This window comes from Oncorhynchus gorbuscha, linkage group LG19 (assembly GCF_021184085.1).
Source record: "Oncorhynchus gorbuscha isolate QuinsamMale2020 ecotype Even-year linkage group LG19, OgorEven_v1.0, whole genome shotgun sequence".
Taxonomy (NCBI): domain Eukaryota; kingdom Metazoa; phylum Chordata; class Actinopteri; order Salmoniformes; family Salmonidae; genus Oncorhynchus; species Oncorhynchus gorbuscha.
Window position 1 is genome coordinate 19,222,595 of NC_060191.1, and position 16,048 is coordinate 19,238,642.

At 46.9% G+C, this 16,048-nt stretch overlaps 1 protein-coding gene across 12 annotated transcripts in view; it reads left to right on the forward strand.

Moving 5' to 3' along the window:
- Positions 1-12,596, forward strand: part of cspg5a (chondroitin sulfate proteoglycan 5a) — a 44,712-nt gene extending 32,116 nt beyond the window's left edge. Inside the window, exons 3-7 of one of the 12 annotated variants that reach the window (XM_046316114.1) lie at positions 2,174-2,362; positions 5,989-6,145; positions 8,606-8,662; positions 10,386-10,487; positions 11,740-11,878. In XM_046316114.1, the coding sequence (XP_046172070.1) occupies positions 2,174-2,362; positions 5,989-6,145; positions 8,606-8,662; positions 10,386-10,472 (490 nt within the window). In that variant the 3' untranslated portion in view covers positions 10,473-10,487; positions 11,740-11,878. Of the gene's footprint in view, positions 1-2,173; positions 2,363-5,988; positions 6,146-8,605; positions 8,663-10,385; positions 10,488-11,739 lie in introns of all 12 variants that reach the window. The other 11 variants (XM_046316117.1, XM_046316108.1, XM_046316112.1 and 8 more) reach the window with 11 other exon arrangements.
- The last annotated feature ends 3,452 nt before the right edge of the window (positions 12,597-16,048 follow it).

The following is a 16,048-nucleotide window of genomic DNA, read 5'->3' on the forward strand; positions in this document are numbered from 1 at the left end:
TCTGTAGGTCTCTTGGCCTGTGTTTGGGGAACAGGGGAAGGGAGAGGTGAATTTATGTTGCTCTTCACATTCAAATTCTTCCAAGTGAATGTGAGTCCATCCGTAAGTGGTGATTTCCCCCTAAAATCCACGTGCAGATATTCAACCTGGAACCTAAGGGTTCTACCTGGAACCAAAAAGGGTTCTTCTGTGTAATGAATTTCCTCCTCTTCTTCCGAAGAGGAGAGGCGAAACGGATCAGAGGACCAATATGCGGCGTGGTAAGTGTCCATGGTTCTTTTTAAGACGTTAAGGTACACATGAACAACTGACTACAAAAAACAAGAAATGTGAAAACTCAAAACAGTCCTATCTGGTGCAATCACAGAGATAGGAACAATCACCCACAAACACACAGTGAAACCCAGGCTCCCTAAGTATGATTCTCAATCAGAGAAAACTAATGACACCTGCCTCTGATTGAGAACCATACTAGGCCGAAACATAGAAATACCCAAAATCATAGAAAAACAAACATAGACTGCCCACCCAACTCACGCCCTGACCATACTAACTAAATACAAAACACAGGAAATAAAGGTCAGAACGTGACACCTGTGGGAACAACCAAAGAACCCTTTTAGGTTCTAGATACAGTAGCAGCAGGAATATACATAGTATCTGGTTACTATGGTTTCATTCAAGTTATAAGCAGTGAGAGACATTACCATTTCCCCTTGTAACCAGTGTGATCGACCCAGTTTATAGAGTCTATGTCTTCTTATGCAACATGCCATACAACTCATTCTCGTAGTGGTTACAAGCATGTGAAGCAGCACATTTGGTTAGTAAGGTTCCAGTCTTGTTAAGAACTGAGATATTTAGATGCCAGATAGTCAGCACAAAAAGCCATCTGCCTCTGTCATTTTTGTCCCCAGGCGGAAACCGTACACTGGCAAACTGGTGAAAAAAAGAGTCTAGGGCTCAGATGGCGGTGTGTGTGTGTGTGTGTGTGTGTGTGTGTGCGTGTGCGTGTGCGTGTGTGTGTGTGTGTGTGTGTGTGTGTGTGTGTGTGTGTGTGTGTGTGTGTGTGTGTGTGTGTGTGTGTGTGTGTGTGTGTGTGTGTGTGTGTGTGTGTGTGTGTGTGTGGAAAACAGCCTCTGGCTCTTTGTTTTGTTCTAAATTCTTCTCTCTGATCACATTATCCCTTCAAATAGAGCCATGTTGACGGCCTGCTGGTGACACTTAATTAAGGCATCTGAGAGTCTGTTTTAGACGAAGACTTGAAATTTCACTTCCATAAATGATATACACGGCTGCATATGTGGGATGTTGAAGAGCCTTTTTTAGACCCCACATCAGGGCTGGATTTCATCTGTATCGTGGAAGGTCTGCGATACAGCTCGATTTAAATTGAAAGACAATGTTCCCGCATAGATTTTTCTATTGTGTTGTATGATCGAACGTTTGCCAATGTGTAACTCTGTGTTGTTGTTTTTGTCGCACTGCTTTGCTTTATCTTGGCCAGGTCGCAGTTGTAAATGAGAACTTGTTCTCAACTGGCCTACCGGGTTAAACAAAGGTCAAATTTTTTAAAGTACAAATCTGAGATTGTCCACGATACTTCCGCGATACGGATTGAATTCAGCCCTGAAAGCTTTCAGACTCACATAATGAAGCACTTGGGATAATTATAAACATAAATTCTTGATGTTCTTAAACAGAGCTAACTGGATGTAAATGTGTGCCAACCATTCACGCTTGAACGATGAATGACACAGTGGTACTGCCCTCATCCTAATCTAAATCATTTAGAGCCTGCACACACACACAGACAGAGACACACACACACACAATTTTGTTGACATGTTCTATTTGGTAAATAAACCCTCTTCCATTTCTCACCCGCCCGTCTTTTCTCTCCATCCTTGATTTATTTCCTTTATGCTCCTCTCGTGGCCTTTCTCCACTCTTCCCTTATCTGGCCATTTCATCTGTCACCATATCTTTCACTGGCTGCTCTTCGCTTTCCTCTCCGTATTCCATTACACACGCCTTATTGTTTCCACTACTACTACTTCCCCTCTTCGTCTTCATCTTCATCTTCCTGTTCTTCCTCTTTCTTCTTCTTCTTCTTTTTCTCTCCTCTCCTTTTTGCTCCCCTCTCTCTCTCCATTCCTCCTTCTCCATGCAGGTGTAACGTCCAGGACTACATCTGGCACAAGGGTTCCCGCTGTGAGTCGGTGGTGACAGAGTTCCAGGTGCTGTGTCTGACCATCGGGGCGTCGGCCCTCATGGTGCTGCTGCTTTTCATGATCATTGTCTGCTTCGCCAAGAAGCTCCACGTGCTCAAGACCGAGAACAGCAAGCTGCGCAAACGCAGGTAAGCTTACAGCGGGGGCATGGGGAAACCTGCACAAATATAGGGGAGTCTATGGACCAGATAAAACCAGTTTGCACAAAGGTGTAAGAAAACCAGGAAAAACCAGGCAGAGCAACCAGAGATCATAGAACCCATGGAAAACTGTCTGTGCAAATGCAGGTGAGCTTATGGACTAGAAAAACCAGGCAGCAGATAGACAGGTATTTGAGCTCTTGTATTCTCACAGCATATGTATGTGACACTCACTATCAACAAAGCTTAGCATTTTCTGCACTTTTTAAAATGATCATATTTAGTATTCGAGAGAAGAGGCTGAGGGAGGGAGGGAGGGAGGAAGGGAGGGAGGGAGGCTGGACTGGAAAGAGGAGGATGGGGGATGGGTCACAAACAAGAAGAGGCGATAGACAGAACAGACAGAGGGGGAGAATTGGATGGATCAGATAAAGGGGGGAGGATATTAAATGACCGAAGGAGACAATGAAGGAATGCGGAGGAAGAGGAGGGGGCGGAAAACACGATGACAAGATAGATGAGGGAAGAAACGCAGAAAGAGAGAAAAGATAAAGCAGACAGAGAGAGAGAGAGAGAGAGAGAGAGAGAGAGAGAGAGAGAGAGAGAGAGAGAGAGAGAGAAAAAGGGAGGGATTGAGTTTGCATTGAAAGAGAACAGGATGAGGATAGATAGAACGAGTGCAGTATGAGATGCGGCTGTGCCTTCGCTAGTCGTTTTGCCTAGCAACAGTGAAGTCATGTAGGAGGGTGGATGAGTGTGGATGCTTCCATCAGCAATGCACATTTCTTAGCTGAGGATGATGATGTTAGCATTATGATGATGATGAAGGAAAGTGGAGCAGTCAGTGCGGTGGATAGCATGCTGATGGCTAGCGCGCGGTGCTAGCTGAAAATAGTGATGTCATTGCTGCTCTGGCTCCAGCTGAAAGTAGGGCAGTCTGATCAGGAGTGTATGAGAGGGGAGGGGAGACAAGGCAGGGAAGATGAAGTTGACCTACATGCAGCTGTGCGACCTGGGGGTGTGTGTGTGTGTGCACGCGTGTGCACGCGTCTATAGGACACTGCTGATGAGGCTCATATACATGAGACGCCCACCTCTCTCTCCCTCCATCTGCTGCAGATAATTGCAGTGGCCTGCACAATGTATGTGCCGCAGTCAAGATGAGGTATGCTTCCCTGTCAGAGAGAGAGGCAGAGAGAAAGATGGAGCGAGAGAGAGATAGAGGGAGAGAGGTGCTGGGGAAGGTGGGGAAAGAGAGAGGTCATGAATGGGAGGAAGGGGGAGAAAGGGAAGGAGAAATAGTAGGGATTGAGGGAGGGAAAAAGAGAGAAAGCGAGAGGGGTGAAAAGAGTGGCAGAAAGTGAATGGCAGAGGACAGAGAGAGAGATGCAGGTACACGGCTGCATATGTGGAGGAGAGATTAAAACTGACACACCCTGGCTTTAGTCCCTTGTCTCCTGGGCCACGGCTTAGAAACCACACCCCTTTCTCTCTCTCTCTCTCTCTCTCTCTCTCTCTCTCTCTCTCTCTCTCTCTCTCTCTCTCTCTCTCTCTCTCAGCCTTGTAGTATCCTCCTTTCAATTAAATTAAATTTGCTTTATTGGCATGATAGAACAATGTATGTATTGCCAAAGCTTACTTTGGAGATTTCAATATTAACATCATTAAAATAATAAATATTGTCAACTTCTTCCTGTCTCCCTATTTATTTATTTATTTATCTACTCCATCTCTCTAGCACACTCTCCCTCCTTATTAGTTGAGCTTTGATTGGCCTGTCATATGAACTCATTAAATATAAATGTTGGCGCGGCATCTCAGTCAGACAATAGTAGGAACTGATGGGTCTACTTCGGAGGATGTTTAACTATGGATATGATGAGGAGAGGGAGAGAAGGAGATCGAGAAGAGACAGAGAAACTGAGAAACTCTTTCCAGCCAACAGACGTTTCGAGAATAACATAAAATGACAAATGACTGTTTGGGAAGTCTGTTTTGGATATCAAGTTTCTCCAAGTTTTTAATTGGGTACACAAAGTGAATCACAGTGCTTCAATGGTAGGTCAATGGTGAGTCATTGTTGCCTGTTTGGAAAGTACCTCTCATTTTTGCTTTCAGTTGCAAAACATTTTGCTATACAGTGTGCCCTATTGAATGCAACCCAGGATTGACTTTCAGTGGAAATAGCTATAGTCTACTTTTGATTCACAGCTGATTTGTTGCATCACAGAGGGTATCTGTCTGTCTGTCATCTGCAAACTGAAGTCTTACACTTGCACTATACTGTAACTAACACTGCTCTCTCTTGCTTGTTCTCTCCCTCCTTCCTCCTCTCCCCACCTTCTTTGCCCCCTGTTTTTACATACTTTCCCCTCGTCCTTGAATCCTCCCTATTCTCCGTTCATCTCTCTTTTTTTCTCTTCTCTCCACCTCTCGCTGCATCCTCTTTTTCAATCTCCCCCTCCCAATCGACACTCTCCTTTTCCACCACAATGTGACCACTCCCACTTTCCTCCTCGTTTAATCCTCTTTTACCCGTTCTCCCTGGTCCCCTCACTGTCCTCCCTTCCTCTGGTCCCCTCACTGTCCTCCCTTCCTCTCGTCTCTGGTCCCCTCACTGTCGTCCCTTCCTCTCGTCTCTGGTCCCCTCCCTGTCCTCCCTTCCTCTGGTCCCCTCCCTGTCCTCCCTTCCTCTGGTCCCCTCCCTGTCCTCCCTTCCTCTCGTCTCTGGTCCCCTCCCTGTCCTCCCTTCCTCTCGTCTCTGGTCCCCTCCCTGTCCTCCCTCTCGTCTCTGGTCCCCTCCCTGTCCTCCCTTCCTCTCGTCTCTGGGTCCCCTCCCTGTCCTCCCTTCCTCTCGTCTCTGGTCCCCTCACTGTCGTCCCTTCCTCTCGTCTCTGGTCCCCTCCCTGTCCTCCCTTCCTCTGGTCCCCTCCCTGTCCTCCCTTCCTCTGGTCCCTTCCCTGTCCTCCCTTCCTCTCGTCTCTGGTCCCCTCCCTGTCCTCCCTTCCTCTCGTCTCTGGTCCCCTCCCTGTCCTCCCTTCCTCTCGTCTCTGGTCCCCTCCCTGTCCTCCCTTCCTTTCGTCTCTGGTCCCCTCCCTGTCCTCCCTTCCTCTCGTCTCTGGTCCCCTCCCTGTCCTCCCTTCCTCTCGTCTCTGGGTCCCCTCCCTGTCCTCCCTTCCTCTCGTCTCTGGTCCCCTCACTGTCGTCCCTTCCTCTCGTCTCTGGTCCCCTCCCTGTCCTCCCTTCCTCTGGTCCCCTCCCTGTCCTCCCTTCCTCTGGTCCCCTCCCTGTCCTCCCTTCCTCTCGTCTCTGGTCCCCTCCCTGTCCTCCCTTCCTCTCGTCTCTGGTCCCCTCCCTGTCCTCCCTCCCTCTCGTCTCTGGTCCCCTCCCTGTCCTCCCTTCCTCACGTCTCTGGTCCCCTCCCTGTCCTCCCTTCCTCTCGTCTCTGGTCCCCTCCCTGTCCTCCCTTCCTCTCGTCTCTGGTCCACTCCCTGTCCTCCCTTCCTCTCGTCTCTGGTCCCCTCCCTGTCCTCCCTTCCTCTCATCTCTGGTCCCCTCCCTGTCCTCCCTTCCTCTCGTCTCTGGTCCCCTCCCTGTCCTCCTCCTCTTCCCAGCAGTAAGTACCGGCCTCCATCGGAGCAGCACAATGATAATTTCTCCCTGTCCACCATCGCTGAAGGCTCCCACCCAAATGTAAGGAAACTGTGCGACACCCCTCCTAACGTCCCTCATGCCCGTGCTTTGGCTTACTATGATAACATTATCTGTCAGGTAACGTGGTTCTCGTCTCTCTCTCACCCTTTTCTTCCTTCCCTCCTCCGCATGGGCTTGAGTGTCACCTCTCCGGGGTACAAGGCGGGTGTTACAGTGGGGGCGTTCTCCTTCGCTATGGGACAAGTCTACAGGCGTAGTACTACTCCCGGTTACTGAGGCAACACTGTTACCATAGCAACAACGTGGCTGTAAAGTCTCTACTGTGCATTGCTTATTTATTGTCAGTTATTGGTTGAGTTTTTTTGTTAGCTATTGATCCCACTTGAAGGTGACACAAAAACACACATGCATGTACACACACTGTAGATGTGAAATAAGTTGATGTTACCTATACATCTGCCTGACCCGGTGGTCTGGTCAGTTCTGCCTATCTGCCTAGGCTAAGACTTGACCAAGAGAGAACTCCTATAGCCCTCACTGTAACCCCCTCCACCCCATCTATCCCTGATCTGCTCTCCCTTCGATCGGTATGTCACTGCATGCCTGCTCTATCGCTCACATGGTGCCCCCCCCCCGGTGGCCATGTCAGCCGCTGCAGCAGCCTGTCTGTCGCTCTGCCTCTGTATCTCTGTCCGTCTGTTTCACTCGTTTATCCTGACTTGGGCTGGATAGGTTAGAAAAGTGAAGGTCTCTTGATTGGTTGATAATAGAGCTTTGGGGGGGTGGTGGGGGTGAATCTGGGGGCATTAAATGTATTTAGCTTATGGGGTTATTATCAGGTTGATAGCGGATGGTGTGCGAGATGTGTGCACGGTGGGCGGGGCTATTAAGTCAGGATAAGCATTTGAGATGCAACGTCCCCCTGCTGCCTGTAGGTGGCGGGGGAGAGTATAGACCTAGCTGCACAACTAACGGAAGCATGGGGTAGCATAGCGCTAACATGGTCGTAGCAGCATGAGTAGAAGTAGTGCTACGACATACGATGTGGCGCCACATTCTCACAACTCATCAAATAGTTCTGGTCGTCGTACTTGGTATAACCACAAGCAAATTGCTTCACTTAGCTTTCTTTTGCTCGTTTCTTTGTTTGTTTGTAGATGCAGTGTTATTCTTCCTTCCGGGTAATTGCGATAATGTTCCTGTAAATATAATATAGCGACAACTTGGGGGGCATCATATTGCCGTGGTTCATACCATGATACAGAACACTACTAACCGTAACCACAACCCAATATCATCCCCAACCAAATAAAACACCATATAACACCCCCATCTCCCAGACAAACACCATATAACACCCCCATCTCCCAGACAAACACCATATAACACCCCCATCTCCCAGACAAACACCATATAACACCCCCATCTCCCAGACAAACACCATATAACACCCCCATCTCCCAGACAAACACCATATAACACCCCCATCTCCCAGACAAACACCATATAACACCCCCATCTCCCAGACAAACACCATATAACACCCCCATCTCCCAGACAAACACCATATAACACCCCCATAACACCCCCATCTCCCAGACAAACACCATATAACACCCCCATCTCCCAGACAAACACCATATAACACCCCCATCTTCCAGACAAACACCATATAACACCCCCATCTCCCAGACAAACACCATATAACACCCCCATCTCCCAGACAAACACCATATAACACCCCCATCTCCCAGACAAACACCATATAACACCCCCATCTCCCAGACAAACACCATATAACACCCCCATCTCCCAGACAAACACCATATAACACCCCCATCTCCCAGACAAACACCATATAACACCCCCATCTCCCAGACAAACACCATATAACACCCCCATCTCCCAGACAAACACCATATAACACCCCCATCTCCCAGACAAACACCATATAACACCCCCATCTCCCAGACAAACACCATATAACACCCCATCTCCCAGACAAACACCATATAACACCCCCATCTCCCAGACAAACACCATATAACACCCCCATCTCCCAGACAAACACCATATAACACCCCCATCTCCCAGACAAACACCATATAACACCCCCATCTCCCAGACAAACACCATATAACACCCCCATCTCCCAGACAAACACCATATAACACCCCCATCTCCCAGACAAACACCATATAACACCCCCATCTTCCAGACATCTTCTAATCACTGAAACAGGATAGCTCTGCTCTTTGAGTCTCAACCTGGGTTTGCAGCTTAGCTCTACAGCTCCAAGTCAATGTATTAGTACATCTCTCTATCCTCTATGTCAACACGGTACCCCCAGAAAAGTTTCATCTAACATTTACTATGGTAATGTGAAGGCCACAAAGCACCATTGTTACTGAGACAAATCCTTCAGTGTCCTTATATGGGCAAGACAGTCTCTACCTCTCAATGTGAGCTGGGAATATCAGCTATCATCCTTAGGAAGTTCCCCTTACTAGGTCTCTCCTCTCCTCTTCTCTCTCTCTCTGAGGATGTTATGTATATAACCCTCTTCCCCCCCTTCAGAAAACCATGAGCAGATACACTTGGGAGTGTAAGACCAAAGAGGAGCCCGACAGTGAGGTAAGATAAACCCCCTCAGATGGCCCGTCCCCTCTCCCTTAAACGGCTCTCGTTGTACTGTGACCCTGTCAGTCACCCTTTCTCAACTCAACGGACCAATCCACGGCCCCAAACTTGGCTAGTCAGAACCTAGTGCTGTTACTTCTAAATGCTGATCTAAAGTCAGTTTTTAAGTTAAGTTTGCCTCTTAATGGATCATTTCCGGATTCGAGTAAATGCTGATTTTAGACATGATACATATCTTTACATATTGTGGGCTCTTAAAATAACAACTACGAAATAAACAGAATTTAAAATGTGAAATGTACAGTCTTATCTAGGTTAAATGGCACAGAGATAAGCATTGTAGCAGTCCAGTAGCAGTACGATTTTGTAGTGTCCTTCAGAAAGGGGATATCGACCCTTCCCACATGAGTTCTTAGCAGAAGAGAAAACACTGCAGTAGACTGAAACCAGAGAAATCTCGTTAGACAGAGACTCTCTCTTCAGATAAACACATGGTCAGAAACGGTACACAATCCAACATGTATAAAAACACTATAATATATGCAGAAACACAGATAATACAACTAGAGAGTGAAATATTGTTGGAGGGAGAATAGTTTCTCTATTTTCAGCATTACATGGACCGAGTACAGTGGATTGTATCCGTTTACCCATAATCTCCTATCAACATTAATACTTGTCATTTTATGGACCATGCTGGTTTACAGCATATATTTAACTATGGCTTGTGTCAATTCCATTCTAACTCAGTCAATTGACAAAATGATAAAGATGATAAGTAAACGTCTATATTTAGAGTAATTCATACATGTATATGTTTATGTGTTATGTATTGATTGAATTAATATTACTTTGATAAAGTGATTATGATAGGATTGTACTGATACTCAGTAACATGTTTTCATAATACTGACATGTCCTTGTAATGTTGACATGCCAGTCATGTGCTGTGGATTAAAGTCCCGGGATGTATAGTACCGGTGTCCCTATTGTCCAGTCCTGCCCCGTAGGCTGTGCTTTGCTGTGCTGTGCTGAGCCATACTGTACTGTGCCGTGCCAGTGAAGACCATTGAGGCTCTCTATCTATCTGTAACAAATCGTTTGACTCAGTCCTGTCCCACCCTCTTCGTGTCCTTCCTCTACTACGCATACACAGATACATATACACACACACACACACACACACACACACACACACACACACACACACACACACACACACACACACACACACACACACACACACACACACACACACACACACACACAAAGAAGCAATTCAAGACACACTCACATCAACTCTGAACACACACACACACAAAGTTTTTGTTCCAGACACACTCACATCAACTCTGAACACACACACACACACACACACACACACACACACACACACACACACACACACACACACACACACACACACACACACACACACACACACACACACACACACACACACACACACACACACACACACACACACACACACACACACACACACACACACACACACACACACACACACACACACACACACACACACACACACACACAGGCATAAAGCAGGAAGGATACAAAGATCTGTCCATGTTTCATCTTCATCCATCTCAACACCCCGTATATCTCTGTTTCAAAAACTCCCCACAAAGTCCCTCTCACCCTCGTTCCCCAATACAATGGAAAACAACAGCAAACAAACAAACACATTTTCCAGTTTCACGCTGACGGAAGGAAAGATGGCCCCTATCCTGTAACCATGGAAGTGACGTATCCCCACGTCCTGCCCGAAGTTACTATCTAGGCCATCAGCCAATGGGTAAATGCTCTCGCCATCCCTTTTGTGTGCCATTGAATAACAAGCATTCAGCTCTGTTTCGTAATGGCACAGCCCTCAGGGTCTGCAGTGCGCGTGCCTGTGTGTGTGTGTGTGTGCGCGTGTGTGCGTGCCTGTGTGTGTGCGCGTGCCTGTGTGTGTGCGCGTGCCTGTGTGTGTGCACGTGCCTGTGTGTGTGCGTGCGTGTGTGCTTGCGCGTGTGTGTGACTGTGTGTATATGCGTGTGTGTTTGTATATGTGTGTGCATGTGTGTGTCTGTCAGTCAGCCTGAGCACAGGCAGACACTTCTACCTCAACACAGCAGGGTCGATGAAGCTATGCAATATTAATCAGGATAACAGGCTAGGAATATCAGGTTCAAATGAATACCAATCCATTCTTGTTCTTGACCTTAATTAAATGCAGCCAAAAGGATGAATTGAAGTGAAACAGAGTTGTGTCCTAAAATGCATTGTTTTTCCAGCTCCAGCTGTACTGTAGGTATGTATGAAGGTGGTTCCACAGACAATGTGTTTAATGCCAATGAGGGCACAGCTCATTGTGTTTTAATTGGGACAGTATCGAGGTGAAGGGGGCTGGATGAGTGATGGTGGGGGGGGTTCTTGCATGTGGATATGCATGCGCTTCCCGGTTGGCCTGGATGGGGTGCTTGTTGGTGGGTTATGAAGGGTGGGAGGGAGTCGCTCATACAGTTCTCCAATCACCTCTATGTCACTTCAACCAAAACAAATGTGCAAAGAGAGCATGATGTTGGAACAATTGGATAGCCACGGCCAAAGTACATGGGTCTTTTTTACAGTTAGCTGACTCACAGCTCTCTTCCATTGACGGATAGTCAGGTAGTGTGAGGATAATATGCGATTTTGGGATATTTATATCCAAACAATATATTAAATCGGATTACAGAGAGGGGTAGAGGGGAGAGGGGTGGTAACAGGTGGAGTTAGAGGCTCTAATATTTGAAGATGTTAAGATGGTATTTCAGATATTGTCATCTCTTTAAGGGAATGAAAATATGCAAAAGCAGCGGTCTGTCTATAAGGGTCTATAAATTGATTGGTTGAAGGCCATCTATTGGCCAATGCTGTGACAGTCCCAATAACAGGATGCAACAAAAGACCACATGGTAGACTAGAGGGAGGGTTTGGTTTATAACAGTTTTGTGCGGTCTGACTGGGTGGGCCTAACTGTGTTTTCTCTTCCCTCCGTCCATCTGTCCGTCCGTCCCTGGCAGGATGATCCTAATGCCCAGAACAAGCTGGAGGACCCCGTGAAGGCCCCGGTGCCCAAGGAGGACGACTCCCTGAACATCCACAACTCCCTGACCCCCAAACACGAGAACCACAAGGTACTGGGCGAGGAGAACTCCTCGGAGGTAAACTCACTGCAGAACAACATGATGTAGAAGCCTGGGTCGGGATGAGAGCTCCAGTCCTGCTCTCTATCCCAGCCACCACGCCTACAACTGCTACCACCAGCCAACCACCGTCTACAACACGGCAACACTGCCACCAAGCGGCCCACGCCGCTGCAAAAAAAAAAAAAACACACCACCCCAGCTGAAACTCCCCCCCGACCTGCCACCGCCTATAGCGACCCCTTACGCCCAATCACGCCCCCTGCCTCGCTGCGCTGCCCCTTCGTTGCTGTCACTCTGCTCCCCCTTACCCCCTGCCCGCACGCACATACACACACTAGAACACACAAACCGACACACCAGAACACACAAACACACACATATATGTACATACACACACTCACATTTACACTCATATTCCCCTGCCTGCATTGGTGTATTTTGTAAAAAGAAAAAAATCATATGGAGTTTTAAAAAAGAAGTTAAACATTGTAAAAAAATATAAAAGTTACTGAGAGGTTTCAATGTTTGTCTGACTAATTAAGTGAGTATGTATAAATATATGAAAAAAATGCTTGGATTGATATAAAAGAAACAACACAATGTGTCTTCATTTTCATTGATGTGATTTCTAATCCTTTGATGTACTTGTTTTATTTTGTACTTTTTTGGGAATACAGACTTCAAAACAGAGAACAAAATCTGAGTTGTTGAAATAAACCTTTTTAACATGACACCTTTGTCCCTGTGTTTTCCTGACCAATATTGTCCCTTTCCCTCTCCAACTCTTGCATGGCTTATTACATCTTGGTAGCTCCTTAGGTTGCTCTCACACACACACACACACACACACACACACACACACACACACACACACACACACACACACACACACACACACACACACACACACACACACACACACACACACACACACACACACACACACACACACACACACACACACACACACACACACACACACACACACACACCTGCAGCTTGCATGGATCCTGTAGTTTGCGTTCTCACAGAACTGCAGCTGAAACACACAAAACGAAAACTCTTCTCTCACCACTCATGCCAAACACACAAATAACTATCTTTCTTCCTTACACACACACGTGCACACACACACACACACCCTCTGTTACATTCCCCGTTCACACATCATTTTTCATACCGGACAGCATTCTCAACGAGTCTCAAAGGAGGCCTCTCCGATGCCATGCCTTTGTCGGAGTAATCATTGAGAGAGTTGTCGACTGATTGGACAGAGTCTGGTATTGTAGGGCCCTTCTCAGGCTGTGGGACCTTTGGTTGGGTAGATGGGGGATGGAGGACCCCTTTCCCATCAATAGGGACAGAGAAATATTCAAACCACTACAGAGGAAATGTTTGGCTATGGGAATGAACAGCAGACAAGCAGCTACAACAGCACTTAACACATTCTCTCTATCTCTCCCTCAGTCTCTGTAATGTCAGAGAACAACACAGCACCCATGGTTCAAACGAGAAGACCTATTGGCTTTGCACCTTTCTCAGACAAAATGTTTACGCTTTGCACAAACACACACATACACACACTGAAGAAGGTGTAAAGCTGAAACGTTTGTGTGTCCTTGGGATGGACAGGGAATATAAAATCACTCAACCTGCATGAGCTAGAGCTCAGCAACTTGCTCCTCAATTGTGCCTGGGTTCGAGCCTTGGCTTGACCAATCAGGAGAAAGTGGTACTTGTTATGGAACAGCTTGACGTCCGTTACATTAGGGATTGTTATTTGGCATTTTAGCAGACCGAACAAGGTCTCTAATGAATCTGTTATGTTTCTACCCTCATCTCTTTCATTTCCACCATCTCCAATCAACACCAATGAAACTTGAGGACTCCTTTCCCTGGGGGCCACTCTGGGTTTGACTGTTTGTGTGTGTTTCTGTGTGCATGTGTGTGGGGGTGTGTGTGTATGCATGCATGCGTGCGTGCGTGCGTGGGTGTGTGTTCAGGCTTGTCTCTGGGAAGAGAGAGCACAGTGTCCATCACACCACAGGACAAGAGGTGATGGTGTGGTTGAGAGAGCTGGGCACTGAGATAGAGGTCTATCTCTATTCCTCTAAAACCCGTTTGCCCTTTCTAAATATATTTTTATACAGCCCCCCCACCCCACCCTCTTTCCCTTTTGTTCCCTTTATATCTCTTTTTCTGGCATCAACCTCTCCCCCTCTCTGTCTGGCTTATTCCCCCTCTCTCTCCAGAAAATGTTTCACATCGTTCCCCCAGTCCTCTCTCTCCTCTTCTCTCTCACCTCTCTCCTATCGCTCCTCTCCTCCCTGTTGCTGGAGGGTCTTTACAAATGCAGCCTCAGACAGAGGGGGCATCGTTGCCATGGAAACCAATTCTGTCGCTTTGGTCCAAGCTTGAGAGGACCAACTCAATGACCTCACCATTCCTTTCTTTCTTTCTCTCTTTCTTTCTTTCTTTCTCTCTCTCACACACACACCCACGCACACACGACTACACACACGCACACACACACGATTAGAACAGCCAGACTGTGTCGCACTCTCTCTCTCTCTAGCTGACATTAACACCACTTTGTGTTTTATAGCATTTTTACACCGTTCTGACGATGAATACACTCCTGCTCACCTTTACCAAATAATTTATCTGGAGAGGAGAGAGGAAGGGCACACTTCAGGTAGGGAGAGAGGGGTAAGGGGGGAAGAGAGGGCACAAAGAGGGCGTGTCAATATTTTTCTCTGCCTCCCTAAGCCTGCTGGGATGTTGGATTCATCCGCACACTGCCATTGGCTGAGGATGTGGTGGAACGATGGTGTGTGAATTCCACAGGGAGCCTCAGGATTGGCCAACGCAAACACATACACACACAGACAAACATACATGCTCGCACGCACAGTCACGAGCGCACACATACACACACGAAGCACACAAAATTGCACAGAGTCAAAGTATACACAAACACACAGACTGGCAGAAAAGCTCATAGAGCAGCTGGGAAGTGTTATAACTAAAAGGCAGGGTGGGTGAGTTTTGTCTGATGGAAGTGTTAAAACTAAAAGGCAGGGTGTGGGTGGGTGAGTTTTGTCTGATGGAAGTGTTAAAACTAAAAGGCAGGGTGGGTGAGTTATGTCTGATGGAAGTGTTAAAACTAAAAGGCAGGGTGGGTGGGTTATGTCTGATGGAAGTGTTAAAACTAAAAGGCAGGGTGGGTGAGTTATGTCTGATGGAAGTGTTAAAACTAAAAGGCAGGGTGGGTGGGTTATGTCTGATGGAAGTGTTATAACTAAAAGGCAGGGTGGGTGAGTTATGTCTGATGGAAGTGTTAAAACTAAAAGGCAGGGTGGGTGGGTTATGTCTGATGGAAGTGTTAAAACTAAAAGGCAGGGTGGGTGAGTTATGTCTGATGGAAGTGTTATAACTAAAAGGCAGGGTGTGGGTGGGTGAGTTATGTCTGATGGAAGTGTTATAACTAAAAGGCAGGGTGGGTGAGTTATGTCTGATGGAAGTGTTATAACTAAAAGGCAGGGTGGGTGAGTTATGTCTGATGGAAGTGTTATAACTAAAAGGCAGGGTGTGGGTGGGTGAGTTATGTCTGATGGAAGTGTTATAACTAAAAGGCAGGGTGGGTGAGTTATGTCTGATGGAAGTGTTAAAACTAAAAGGCAGGGTGGGTGAGTTATGTCTGATGGAAGTGTTAAAACTAAAACGCAGGGTGGGTGAGTTATGTCTGATGGAAGTGTTAAAACTAAAAGGCAGGGTGGGTGAGTTATGTCTGATGGAAGTGTTAAAACTAAAAGGCAGGGTGGGTGAGTTATGTCTGATGGAAGTGTTAAAACTAAAAGGCAGGGTGGGTGAGTTATGTCTGATGGAAGTGTTAAAACTAAAAGGCAGGGTGGGTGAGTTATGTCTGATGGAAGTGTTAAAACTAAAAGGCAGGGTGGGTGAGTTATGTCTGATGGAAGTGTTAAAACTAAAAGGCAGGGTGGGTGAGTTATGTCTGATGGAAGTGTTAAAACTAAAAGGCAGGGTGGGTGAGTTATGTCTGATGGAAGTGTTAAAAATAAAAGGCAGGGTGGGTGGGTTATGTCTGATGGAAGTGTTAAAACTAAAAGGCAGGGTGGGTGAATGGAAGTGCAAAACTAAAAGGCAGGGTGGGTGAGTTATG